Raw genomic sequence first — 14,004 nt, 5'->3', positions numbered from 1 at the left:
CAAAAGAAATAAATTGGGACGAGCAAGTAAAGGGAGGAGCGAATATGGGATTGGTCGCATGAAGAAAAAGGGGAAGAGAGTAGAAGGATTGGGTTGAACCAAATATGGGTGGGAGGGATAGAGAAATGGGGAAATGCAATTTGATAGGTCGAGTGAAATGTTGGGTTGGGCAGACTTCCGGCTGAGTGAGTTCGATTCGGTCTGCATATTAAAATATCCTTGGTAAGGAACATCCGTTCTTCCTTTGTTCGCACCAGACTCTGCAGAGCCAAAACTCCCCCAATTATGCTTGGAGACTTTAAGGACATATGAAAGTCATTCACTGACTATCTCAATGTAAAGCTTTTTCAAACCTTGGAAGAAATAAGTGGATATATCTTTTACTCATCATATTTCTGAATATAAATTTAGAAATACTTGAATGAGTTTTGCAAGCACATGAGGTTATAATTTCAAACCTGCATGCTATCCGTAATTCATTCATCTTTAACATTATTGTTTCACAGGATTTTAGCATAACTATCCAGATAATTCAGTAGATGTCTATAATTTTAATTATTGCTTTGAAAAAGAATTCCGGGGAAGTCCTGACAGTTTTTTTTAAAACTCAAAATGCCGGAGATAGCTCCCCTACTGAAGCAAACGTGTATGCAATAAGGAGGTCCCTATCCAATTTACCAATGCATCAATCCACAGGCACCTATCCCCGAATGTTTTTCTATATGGCTCTTTAAAAAAAACAAGACTGCATACAATCTTTTGATAGTTCCATACACAATTTTCAAGACTTTAAAAACCAGTCATAAGATTAACTTGCATGCGAAGCAAGTGGTTAGAAAGAAAGGTACATGTGGATCCCATCCCCACAGGTCACGTACACATTATTTCACCTTAATTGTAAGCAAACATTTAAAATGCAGAGCATTGTGAAGATGGAGATTCGTTTTTATCAAACACAATGGAAGTTGTAAACCAGTTAAGTATTTTACCTTGAAAACAATATTTTTCGATAACCTGCTGATTGAACTCGGTAAAAAACCTTGTAGATATCTATTAGAGTATATTTTAAAGACATAACGTAATGAGATTTACTGATTCAAAATTCGACATTGCACAGAATAAATTTATCATCTGGGAAGACCTAATCCAACACTATATTTCAAAGCGCCATATCTAACTATATGACCCTTAGACATAAAGAAATAATTACAGTACCTTTATTAAAACTACACCAAAATGATTTACCATTCTGTGGTTTTACACTTTCCCTATCAAATAAATTTGGTCAGGGTGCCAGCGATAATTCGCCGACGCTCCCTCCTTTTTCAGCAAACACCGTAAAATAATTGTTTTGCTTTTTAATTTCCCGACAGTTCTGAATGGAATTTAGATGCAAACACTCTCTATTTTACCACTAAAGATGTAGCAAAAAATAATGTGTAGTATAAAAAATGTATAAACTTATATGTATCACGGTAAATAGTTTAAATATCTCGCTGTTGTGATGGCGACGTAAAAAACCCATTCTACCCAATGCCAGAGATAACTCACCTACTGAAGACAAATTTTAACTACTTGATGGAAATCATAAAAAAAACTTGTTCACGAGGTGAGTAGGACCTAAACACACGATTTGGACTAGGTGGTGTCTGGAAAAAATTACTCGGTTCACAGATAAATTTTACACTTCCACAATACCAGAGGAGGAGAGTTTGGTGAGCAGAGCAGGGTGGCAGACCGTATCGAAGCCACGAGATATGTCAAGGAAGACTGCTCTAATTTTCTGTTTGACATTGAGGACCTCCATCCATTGCTGAGACAGCACAAGCAGCATGTAGAGAGTAGAGTGACCTGGACTGAATCCAAATTGATGATCAGAGATTGAGCCAATGGAGAAGAGGAAGGATTTGATATCTGAAGCAATGATGGATTCTATGACTTTGCTGATAATTGGGAGCAGGCTGATTGGTCTGTAGTTGCAAGGATCTGTTTTTGCACCTTTTTGTGTAAAGCGGTAATGTTGGCTGATTTTCAAGATAATGGCAGATGACCTTGAGCAAAAGAGACGGTGAAAAGAACAGAGAGAGGGTGTGAAAGAGTGGAAGAACAGGATTTTAGCACCCGTGGGCTGATGCCGTCTTGTCCAGTTGCAGAATCAGACTCGAGGATTGGCCAAAACCTCTCCACCTTGTCATGAGAGAAGGGCACAGAGTCCAGGAGCAGCTGGGAATGACTGGGTATGGTGGCTAAAGAGAGAGATGGGTTTGGGACACAATATTTTGAGGCAAACATCGAGTTGAGGCGTTCAGCTTTTTCACGTGCGGAGTCAGGTGTGTAGCCGTTTGAGGTAAGGGAGGGGATGGAGGGGGAAACAAACACCAGAAACAGATTTGACAAGATGCCACCAGGATTTGGAAGAAGTCTGTTTCCACTGAGCTGGAAGCAGGCTTTTCTAGTCCCTGTCTTTAAAGGCCCCAGTGAGTAATCAGATCCTTCTAACTCTTGGCCTGTTAGCCTGCTACCCATTATCAGCAAAGTATTATCCTTGATATCCTTGATACAATTCTTGATAAAACATCCTTGATAAAACAATTCATATTCATATCCTTGATATATTGTCCTTGAAATACTCTTGATAAAACAACAATTCATGACTCATCTAGAAACCTACAACCTTCTAACTGATGTTCAGTATGGCTTCAGACGGTCAAGGTCTACTGGTGATGTGCTATCCCTAATCACTGAACATGTGAATGATGTTTTGGATCATTGTGGAAAAGCCAGGGTTGTTGCTCTCGACGTCTCAAGGCTGAAATCATATGGCATTTCTGGAGAATTGCTTGATACAATCTCTGACTTCCTTGCAAATCGTCAAATCTCTGTGGTACATGAGGGACAGTAATCCCCTGTGCATTATATGAATGTTAGTGTTCCTCAGGGATACTGATGTTACTGGAAGGGGATTGTGTGGGAGAGATGGCCCGGACACCATCTTCACGGTGTTGGAGATATGCTGGTGGATCTGTCCCTCAAATAAACGGTCTTGTTCATAACGATCAGTGCCATTGTTTAGCATTTTTTGAGTGACACAACATTTGCTCAGGAAATTGGCAGAATTTCTGATTTCCTCACCGGTGCCATTTTTGGCTTTACCAGGAAAACCGTCCCTTCCATGGCCGAGGTGGTTGTCATCCTTTCATACCTACCTGCTTGCAATGAATCTGCAAAATGTGGAGGATTCACAGAGATGGCCTTTGCTGATACACTGCCTGGGCATGGAGGGTCAATGCATTTTCTTCACGCTGGGTCCTGCACCCACCTATGCAGCAGCCAATGCCATGCTTGCTGCGCATTTCGGAGCCACTCGGAGCACCCTCATTCAATGGTTCAAATTCCGACAAGGCCAGAGGCCCAGTGACTCAATTCTCCAATACATTTATACATTGAGTGAATTAGCACTTCCTTATACATTTTGTGCACTTCACGATGAGATGATTGGAGATCAACTGATCGAGAAAACATTGAGTGCACAAGTGAGGGGGAGACTTTTACTCGAATCTGATGACCTAACCTTGACTCAACCCATAACGATAGCCAGTCAAGTGGAAGCAGCTTACCACAGTGCACAAAAACTTATCAGAACACTCTCACCTGCCACAGCTACAGACTGGGCAGTTCAGGGAATTCGGCAAACTCTCACACCAGATGCCACTGAGCTTACAGTACAACATACGCAGCAGCACCGAACACATTCTACACTGCATTGCTGAAACTGTGGGTCCACTAGGCACGAGTCCAGGGCTGCTAATTGCTCTGCCCGAGGCCAACGGTGCAGAAATTGTGGAAAATCTAACCACTTTGCCAGGTGAAGTCACTCCACCTCAACACAAGCAACCGTTCAACCACAGACCTCGTATACTGCACCAGCCAAAATCTATTCTGTCCGATCAACTTCATCAAATTTTAAAACGTGTTGTCTTTCTCAATGACATGTGCATACCTCTGCTCCCAGACACAGGTGCCAAGGTGTCTCTCCTGAATTTGGAAATGTACAGACGATATTTTTCTGACATGACCCTGCAACGGTCCTCTCCCACCCTCACTGGTTACAGACATGCCAAAATTGGTGTAATGAGCACATTACAGCTGTCAGTACGTCATGGTGTCCAGTCTCTTTTGGTTCACGAGTTATCAAGTGACCACGATATTCATCATGTGTGTGCGTCTGTCTGTGTGTGCATCTGTGTGTGTGTCTGTCTGTCCGCAGCATAACTACCCGATGATATCATACGATCTTGATGAAACTTGGGTGGGAGGTTGATATCATGGTCTAGTTGTGTCCTGCCGAGAGTGGGCATATTGCGCCCATTGTGGGTAAAGCCACGCCCGAAAAAGATGGCCTTTAAGGGGTAATCAAATTCAAGCTACATCTTCTCCAAGGGGTTTGGTGGAATCTGACAGGGGTTTCGATATTTGGTTTGGCCAATGTCATGTGTCTCACCCTACGGAGCTCGATTTTCCATTTTTATTTTTATCTTTATTTTTTTCATTAATATTATTTTATTTTTTTCATTTCATTTTTCACCGAATTTTCGGTATCGTGTAGCTGACGAACCTCATGACTGTTTAAACATTATTTTCTATCTCATTTTAAGGTCAGTAACCTTCGTTTTGACATTTCCGGGCCTGGACTGTCCGGGCCTGTTTCGGTTATAGTCCATCCTTTGTCGTTGAATGCCGCTCGCTTGTGAATCATCGTCGTCTCCTGACTTGTCTAAGTTTACATTCTACATTACAAAAAACGGTGATAATTGAATGGGCCTCGACCTGTTTACTTCTTTTGGGTCTTCCCTGATGGATTATAGTGGCACGGCCATATTGCAAGTGTCCTCCCCCCTGGCGGCAACAATGGCCTGCACGCTTTGATGCCTTCGGCATCCTCTGTGCATTTGTCACCAACCCAAAGTAAATCCTGCTGTGGCTCCGGTTATTCAGCCACGACGCCGCATTCCCCTTGCCTTGTGGGACCAGGTCGCGACTAAATTGCATGTCCTCTTGGAGACTGGCATAAAAGAGCCTATCAATGCATCCCCCTGGATTTCCAACCTCGTTATAGCAAATAAAAAGTCCAGGGGACTTAGAGTTTGTGTAGACTTGCGTGCGGTGAACATAGCAATTCTTCCCGACAAATATCTGCTTCCAACAGCTGAAGACCTGTTTCTACGGCTCTACGGTCTTTGGGAAGTTGGACTTATGCCAAGGTTATCGCCAAGTTCCCCTTGCTTCAGGCAGGAGGGACCTTACGGCTTTTGTGACATATGCCGTTTGGCTTATGCTAAACACCCAGCTGTTTTCAAAAGATTATGTCATCCATCTTCGCTGGCATCCCGGGCATGTCCTTGTACTTAAATGACAAAGTGGTACAATGGTACATGGTCCGAACACCTCAGTACATGATGAACCCTTGGTCCAAGTGCTCCAGAAACTTGCTCAGCACAACTTAACACTGAATGGCAACAAATGTGTTTTTGCGGTACCCGAAGTAGAGTTTGTGGGATTTAAGCTGTCACCTCACGGGATTTCTCCTCTCCAGTCCAATGTGGGAGTGATTCACTGCATCGCTGAGCCTCAGTCTGTTTCTCAGCTGGCCTCCTTTCTGGACATGGTGGCCTACGACATCCGGTTATTGCCACAGTACTCAGCCATCACTGCACCATTATGTCAGCTTCTTCGGAAGGAAGCCTCCTGTAATTGGACCCCATCTTGTCAAGCAGCCATATACAGGTTGAAAGCTCAGCTCACTACAGCCCCTTTACTGCTCATTTTGACATCAACAGTGCCACATTGGTCACCTGTGATGCTTCGGCCACGGCGTTGGGGGCTATTTTGTCCCATGTGCAGGGTGGCATGGAGAAACCCATCGCTATTGCATCCCGTGCCTTGAGTCCCATGGAGCAAAAATATTCCATGGGAGAGAGAGAAAGGCATTGGCCTGCATATTGGCATGCAAACGCTGGCATCTGTACCTGTATGGTCAGCCCTTTACACTCTGAACAGATCACCAGGCACTCAGGGCTTTGATGTCCACCTCAGGCACAGGACACAAGCCACTCTGATTGTACTGGTGGTCGGACCGACTCCAGCAGTACAATTTCCAGCTTCAGTCCACACCTGGACGTCACAATACCGTGGCGGACCACTTATTCAGATCAGTTATGGATGCTCACACTTGTTCTGAACCAGAAGACACAGAGCAGGATCTAATACAACTGATGCATGGACCCCGACATGATGTGGTATCCCTTCCGGAGCTCGAGCGGGCATCTAAGGAGGACTCTCTTCTCGGTACCCTGCATTCCTATATTACAGAGGGATGGCTGGCCAGATTAGCAGACGATCTGATACCGTTTTCTCCGGTGAAAGACGAGCTATCCTGTTGGAACGATTTTTGTGTGGCGTGAGAACGCCGCACGGTGGTGCCAAGTATGCTGTGAGCACAAGTGTTGAGTGTGGCTCAGGAGGGTCACTTGGGCATGGTTAAGGTAAAGCAACGTTGCCGTGACCTGGTGTGGTGGCCCAGCATCAACCATGACATTGAAACATTGGTAAAGGATGGTACAGCTTGTTTAGTCTTTGGCAAAGCTGGCAGCCCATATCACCTCCATTGCAGCCATTTCCCTGGCTGTCTAACCCCAGGGAACACCTACAACTAGACATTTGTGGAGAAATTTGTGGTGTCCCTCACCATCAACACTATCTGGTGGTCGCATACAATTTACATTCCAATGGGTTGAGGTTGTTTCTGTGGGATCAGTTACCTCCCAGAACATTATCCACATCCGGGACACACTGATAGCTCGTTGTGGGGTGCCACAGGTCATTACCACAGATAATGGCCCACGGTTCATTTCAGCTGAGTTCACCACGTATCTTCACGTCAATGGAATTAAATATATCCGCATGGCCGTGTACCACCCACAGGCCCAAGGAGGGGTGGAAAGGTTTAACCAAACCCTCAAGAATGGAATTCGAGCACACCTAGCTCAAGGTTGTGTGTTTAAAACAGCCCGACGAAAGACCCTCATGCACTACAGGGCAATTAAGCACACCACCACAGGTGCCTCACCAGCAATGTTAATGACATAATGTGAGCTATTGCTGCCGATGCACAGGCTTCGACCCACGGGGTCTTGCTTCCCCTCACCTACTGCCAGCATTGCCGTACAGCTGAGCCAGCAGCACATGAAGCAACAATTTGACAGAGTGCACAGATCAAGGCTACGTGCGATAGAGGTTCATGATTGGGTCAGAGTTAAATATCCTCATCGGAAAAACAACATGCAATCATGCTGGTCCTCCACACCTCGTGTGAGCCGACAGCTTGGACCAGTGAATTTCCAGCTTCAGGATGGGTCTCGGTGGCACGCCAGCAGACGAGGGAAAGTGGCTGCCCCTGTGACCCAGCCTTACAGCCAGATGGGAGTTGGTATGTACCCCACCAATACAGGTGATATGGCTGATATAGAAGAAGGGCTTGAACCTGTGGGGGCACTGCAACGACCTCAGAAAGCCTGCCAGCACCCCAGTCGTTTTAAGGATTTTGTGACCTCATTCCAGACCTGCACTTTGTGGGAGAGGGGAGAAAATGTTGTGTTCTTTCTTACGTGCTTGATTATTTCCGAGTTTGCGGTTGTTGTTGTTGTTGTTGTTGGTGAATTTCCGGATGTTTAGGGATTGCTGGGAAGGGATGATGATTTAACCGGAACGGGATTGTGGGAGAGATGGCTGGGACGCCATCTTGACGGTGTCGGAGATATGCTGGTGGATCTGTGCCTCGAATAAATGCTCTTGTTCATAATGATCAGTGCCATTGTATAGCATTTATTGAGTGACACAGCATGACCTATGTGTGTGAATGGAGTGAGATTGTCTGTGGAGTGGATCGTGTGAATAAATGGTGTGCGCGAGATTGTGAGATGGCCAGTGTGTGTAAGTTGTGTGCGCTTGTTTCCGAGGCAGCTTGTAAGCGTGCATGGTTTGGGGATGTACGACGGTGCGTGAGTGGGTGTGGTGAAAGATACGTGGCTGCGTGTATGTGTGTGACGTCTGTGGAGGTCCGTACCATGAGCAGTGGATGTGGAGAACATGGAGGAAATCTGCCGAATGTCATTGCCAAAAATTAAATTAATTGGCAGGCGATTGGATGTGCCGCCAAACTTTCCCACAGAGGGAGGCTCACAAGGGATAGAATATTGAGTGTGGAAGTGGATGAAAAGCTGGGACGTCAGAGAAATCACTGCTGTTTGAACGTGCTGGGCACCCGAGGAGAAGCTGCCTGCCTGTTCATGCCATGAAAGGATCGCCTGCCGAGATCAATTGTGTTGCCAGGTTTGGCGGTCTCAATCTGTCAGTAGTTGCTTCACATCCCATGAGGCCACGAAGCTATCCACAGTACGGCGGCTTTCCAGGTCCAGAGGTCGGAGAGAGTCTGAGAAGTCCCACTCTTGAAGCACGCCAAACCTTATGTCTGCAACAATATTTTAACTTTGTCTGCCTACTTGGCAATAATTCCAAACCGGAAAAGTACTGTTTATAATGACATCATAAAGGATACAAAGAACAGGCACAAATGACCAGTGTAATGTGTTAGATAGAGTGATGCAATAGACTGTGCAACGCAAGTAAATTCCAGAATATTTTTGAATGAATTTTACAATCTGCATTTTATTTATATTGCATTAAATACTTGAACACTGTTGAACACAAATCGTCTTCTTGTTACTTCCGCTATGCTCCAATTTAGTGATACTTGAACATGTTAAATAGGGGGGGTGATCTAGGGTGATGTATAAGACTGCTTCAATGCCGCTTAATATCCGGAATTTTTCTTCTTAGCAATCTTTAATTTCATTATTATATTCAAATTGAAGTGGACATTCCATGACGTAACATGTTCTGTGAGCTCTCTCGAAGTCCTCAATCTCATTTCTCTGCAAAAGACTGATGCTGATTTGTACACAGGTGATGTCTATCCTGTAAATATGGAAGGCAGACAACACAACAACGATTCATCTGTCACAGAAGATTCAAAATGTTCTTCTGCAAAGGAAGGTTCAGATGATATTCACATGACAAATGGAAGTGCTTCGTGTTTTGCAACTGGTGAGTGAAAATGTAAAACATTAACATATATATTTTATAATTAACATATACAAAATATATAATTTTTGGAAAAGAGTTAAATATTTTGTTTTTGACCAAAAAAAAAAAGGAAATGTGTTCTTTGTTTCTGTAGAACAATCCAGAAGGAATATGGGACCAAAAAGGTCCAGTCGCAGCTTGACGGTGAAGAAGAAGCCTTTTCTGAAGAAGCAATCACGAGATCAAGACTCACTTCATATAAAATGCAAGGGCATGTCTGGTCCTCGCAACACCAAGATTAACATGAAATTAAACAAACACAAAAAGGCTCTGGAAAGGTGAATACATTACAAGTGTAATGTGTGCAGAATGGATTTTGCTTCAACGAGTCACATCAAAATGCACATGAGGATCCACACTGGAAAACGCCCCCACAAGTGCTCTGCCTGTGATAAATGTTTCTCTCGAAAAGGTAATTTGAAAGAACATATGAGGATCCATACAGGAGAGCGACCTCACAAATGCTCGATATGTGATAAAGATTTCTCTCAAAGCAGCAATTTGAAATCGCATATGATGATCCATACAGGAGAGCGACCTCACAAATGCTCGATATGTGATAAAGGTTTCTCTCAAAAACGCGAATTGAAATCACATATGAGGATCCATACAGGCGAGCGACATCACAAATGCTCGATATGTGAAAATGTGGTTTCTCTCATAGCAACAGTTTGAAATTACATATGAGGATCCATACAGGAGAGCGACCTCACAAATGCTCGATCTGTGATAAAGGTTTCTCTCATAGCAGCAGTTTGAAAGAACATATGAGGATCCATACAGGAGAGCAACCTCACAAATGCTCGATATGTGATAAAGGTTTCTCTCAAAAAGGCGATTTGAAATCACATATGAGGATCCATACAGGAGTGCGACCTCACAAATGCTCGATCTGTGATAAAGGTTTCTCTCATAGCAGCAGTTTGAAATTACATATGAGGATCCATACAGGAGAGCGACCGCACAAATGCTCGATATGTGACAAAGGTTTCCCTCGTAGCAGCAGTTCGGAATTACATATGAGGATCCATACAGGAGAGCGACCTCACAAATGCTCGATCTGTGATAAAGGTTTCTCTCATAGCAGCAGTTTGAAATTACATATGAGGATCCATACAGGAGAGCGACCCCACAAATGCTCGATCTGTGATAAAGGTTCCTCTCATAGTGGCAGTTTGAAATTACATATGAAGATCCATACAGGAGAGCGACCTCACAAATGCTCGATCTGTGATAAAGGTTTCTCTCGTAGCAGCAGTTTGAATAGACATATGAAGATCCACACAGGAGAGCGACCCTCACAAATGCTCGATCTGTGATAAAGGTTTCTCTCAAAAACGCGATTTGAAATTACATATGAGGATCCATACAGGAGAGCAACCTCACAAATGCTCGATATGTGATAAAGATTTCTCTCAAAAACGCGATTTGAAATCACATATGAGGATCCATTCAGGAGAGCAACCTCACAAATGCTCGACATGCGATAAAAGTTTCTCTCGAAAATACAGTTTACAATCACATATGATGATCCATACAAGAGAGCATCCCCACAAATGCTCGATATGTGATAAAGGTTTCTCTCATAACAGCAGTTTGAGATCACATGTGAAGATCCATACAGGAGAGCTGAAATCTGAAATACCAGGATATGGAGGATGAGGTAAAGAGGATTTTAAAAATGACAGCTTAAAAAAATATTAAATTTATTAATCTGGTTCTCCATATTCCCATAATAGAGAATTATTGAAAAATTGATGCCATAACCCCAAATGGTAACAGAACTTAATCTCTCAATCTGATCTTGGATCTCATTGTGCTTCTTTCAGGGTTTTTCTTTGGCTGCCAGTTTGTAATTCTTGTTTCTGTACTTGCCATGTATCCAGCCAAGTTCCATTTGAGGTTTTTGATTGTGACGAGTGTTTAGGAATTTTGTTTTCTGTCTGATTTGGTTGTTTTTCTTGTCCCTTTTTGGTTATGCCCAGATGGCATCTTTCCATGGCAGTTTGGAAATCAATTGTTGCTCTATCTTTGCTGTAGTCCATGTTTCATTGACATGTGTGATGTGGGGAGAACACTCTTGTTGTAAAATTGTTAATCAGAAGAAGTCTCCTGCCTATGTTTTTCATGAAGCTTAAATTTGTGAAGGATTTCGCAATAAAGAGAGGTCCCAAAAGCACAAATGCACTGTCTGTGTTATTGGGAATTCTAGAGAAGATACCCATCAATGAAGGGGGTTTGCAGATGTCTGACCTGAAGTGAGAAATTAACTTTGGAGTGTGTATTGGTAGAAACAAGAATTCAATGTAAATATTCAGTGAGCATATGTCGCAATGGGTGGAGCTGGTAACTTCGACAACCTCATTCCATTCCATCAGTGAAGATTTCCAATCCATGCTTGTTGTACCTCCGAAGTACTGCTTGAGGGGTGTCGGGTGTCTAAGGGGTGGAAAGGGTTTAAAAGAATTAAGCTGAAGTCAAGAAATTACCTCGGGTTCGTAAATAGATTAACTCGGGAGTGCACAATGGAAATAATGGGCCAAATGACGTCATCATGACTGTTTAATACCCCTATTCAGGTGCATTGTTGTAAAACGTCTCATTGTGGAAGGTTTCGTTGTGATTAACCTTGGGAGCTCAAAGCAGTAAGGTCACAAACAAACAGAAAAACTCACCTTATTGTGAGTGAGGTAGATGTTGGAGGTTTACCCGTTGGCATGTGGTGGCTTGTAGATGGTGGCACGTGGGTTTGTGGCGGGCATTGTATATGAGGATCTACCCTCGTTCATGATGATGTATTTTGTGTGTATATTTGAAGGTGAATGTTTTGTAAAGTTAGCTAAGTGGTCACCTTTTTCTACAAACAACTTTTTTTTTACCCTTGAGAGTTGTTGTTAGATGAGCACCAAAATTACTTTTAAATCTATGTATTGGTTGTGTTTGTACTATTTTGGTTTTTGAATGATCAGCGCAATTGAGAGGTCACGTGACTCCTTTAGCAATCATGTTAAAGGGTTAAATGAAGAGTTCTTTTTCACATCTGAGTTACCAGTCCTGTGTCTAGCGGATGAGAGATTAGAATTAAATCAAGATGACGTATATCTATCTTCACATCACAAGCTTAATTAAAACAATATCTGACATGGACATTGTTTTCAAGTGACTTTATTCCACACCATAATTGAAGTAAAACTCATGTTATCAACATCACAATATCTGCCATATAAATTATCTTAAAATAACTTTATTTCATCTACGTTACTGGTAGCTACAATAATTTTACATAAGCTCAAGCATTTTTTTTGTTGATGTTGAGATTGTTTCAAATATAGAAATCTCTTAGCGATCTTACATTAGAACATGCAACATACACCTGCCCATGTGAAAAGCAGGATAACTTCAGATGGAGGCCTGCAACTGTAAGGGTCTGTCCTTGTGCTTTATTTATAGAGATTGAAAAACAAACTGTTATTGGAAATTGCAATCTCTTAAACAGAAATGGATAATCTGATGGGATCATTGGAATTCTTGGTTATGAATACTTCTTCACCCTTACATTTCCCTATTGTTATTGTGGCCTCTAAGACATGTGGCAGCATTTTCTTTTTTACCAATCTTGTCCCATTGCATTATCTTGGTGCATCGAGATTTTCACTGGAATGATTGGAATACCAACTTTCAAGAATAAAATATCGTGTGGCATTCCTGGTGGTGTCAAAGACTTGAGAAACTCTTTGAAACTTGATACAGGATATTGTGAAGCATCATCATCATTTGGTACAGTGTCTATTTATGTGACGCTTCTTTTCCTGGGATTTATTTTATCAATTGTATATTGATCTTTTCTCCATCAGAATTATTGGGACCTAAGATTACCCTTCCACAAAGCCAATCAATGTCTTGTAATATTGCTTAATAGTTGGGAAGACATTTCTGTTAAGTTCTTCTTCATCTTTTACATTAATTCCACATCCATTTGCGATTGTAATTTGGTTGGAATTAGGAGCGAATGGAATGTTGCCATCTCCAATATCAAGGAGTAATTTGGCAAAATTGCCAACTCCCTCATCCTCTTAAAGATGAACTCTCATACTCACTGTCAATGTAAATGACGTAACTTTACCCCAAGGAGGAGATGCCTTCAGACTTGCTTGAATTTCATCTGCTTCAGTTCCTCTTGGTATAATAAGGAGAATTTGTCAGAAATCCCCAGAAAGAATCAGTGGAGTTCCTCGCATAGCATGACTACTTTCCTTTAAGTATTGGAGTGTATTATCTCATGCCTGAAGACTTTTTTTTGTGTGTGACATAGTGCACTCGTCCCAGATGATAACATTGGATTTCTCAAGACATTGCCCTTTGCAGAGCCTTTGTCAATATTGCACGTTGGTGTCTCCTTATTTTGAGTGTTGAGTGATAGTTTGAATGTGGAATGAGCTGTGCTACCACCAGGAAATAGGAGATGCAATTCCTGAAGATGCAACTGCCAGTGCAATATGCCCCTGTGATCTTACCTTTGCTCGGATTAATGTTAAAATGAAAGTTTTACCTGTACCACCAGGTGCATCTATGAAAAACCGTCATCCTTCATTACCATCAATAATAGGGTGGAGTAAAAATATCATTTAAATTTTTTTTATAAGCTAGTATATGGGAAATGTGTCAAAGAACCATAGAAACAATCCTGCAAAATTATAATTATTTCTGACCACTCCTTCATCGCCCTCAATCTGATTGAAATTTTGGCATATTATCGCATTTCGACATGTATCGCATTTCGTGATACATGCTTTGATCCGCCAT

At 42.4% G+C, this 14,004-nt stretch overlaps 2 protein-coding genes across 2 annotated transcripts in view; one reads left to right on the top strand and one right to left on the bottom strand.

Annotated features, from left to right (window-relative positions):
* The window catches only part of LOC144889679 (E3 ubiquitin/ISG15 ligase TRIM25-like), an 875,104-nt gene that overhangs the window by 604,751 nt on the left and 256,349 nt on the right, over positions 1–14,004 (bottom strand). The gene's annotated exons all lie outside the window — the stretch shown is intronic.
* The window catches only part of LOC137419623 (uncharacterized), a 336,266-nt gene continuing 331,772 nt past the window's right edge, over positions 9,511–14,004 (top strand). Inside the window, exons 1-2 of the mRNA XM_078766882.1 lie at positions 9,511–9,766; positions 9,937–10,470. Coding sequence (XP_078623008.1) covers positions 9,511–9,766; positions 9,937–10,470 — 790 coding nt within the window. The remainder of the gene's footprint in view (positions 9,767–9,936; positions 10,471–14,004) is intronic.

Source organism: Myxine glutinosa, chromosome 1 (genome assembly GCF_964187855.1).
Source record: "Myxine glutinosa chromosome 1, kmMyxGlut1.1, whole genome shotgun sequence".
Classification (NCBI taxonomy): Eukaryota; Metazoa; Chordata; class Myxini; order Myxiniformes; family Myxinidae; genus Myxine; species Myxine glutinosa.
This window is presented reverse-complemented; position numbering and strand designations above follow the sequence as displayed.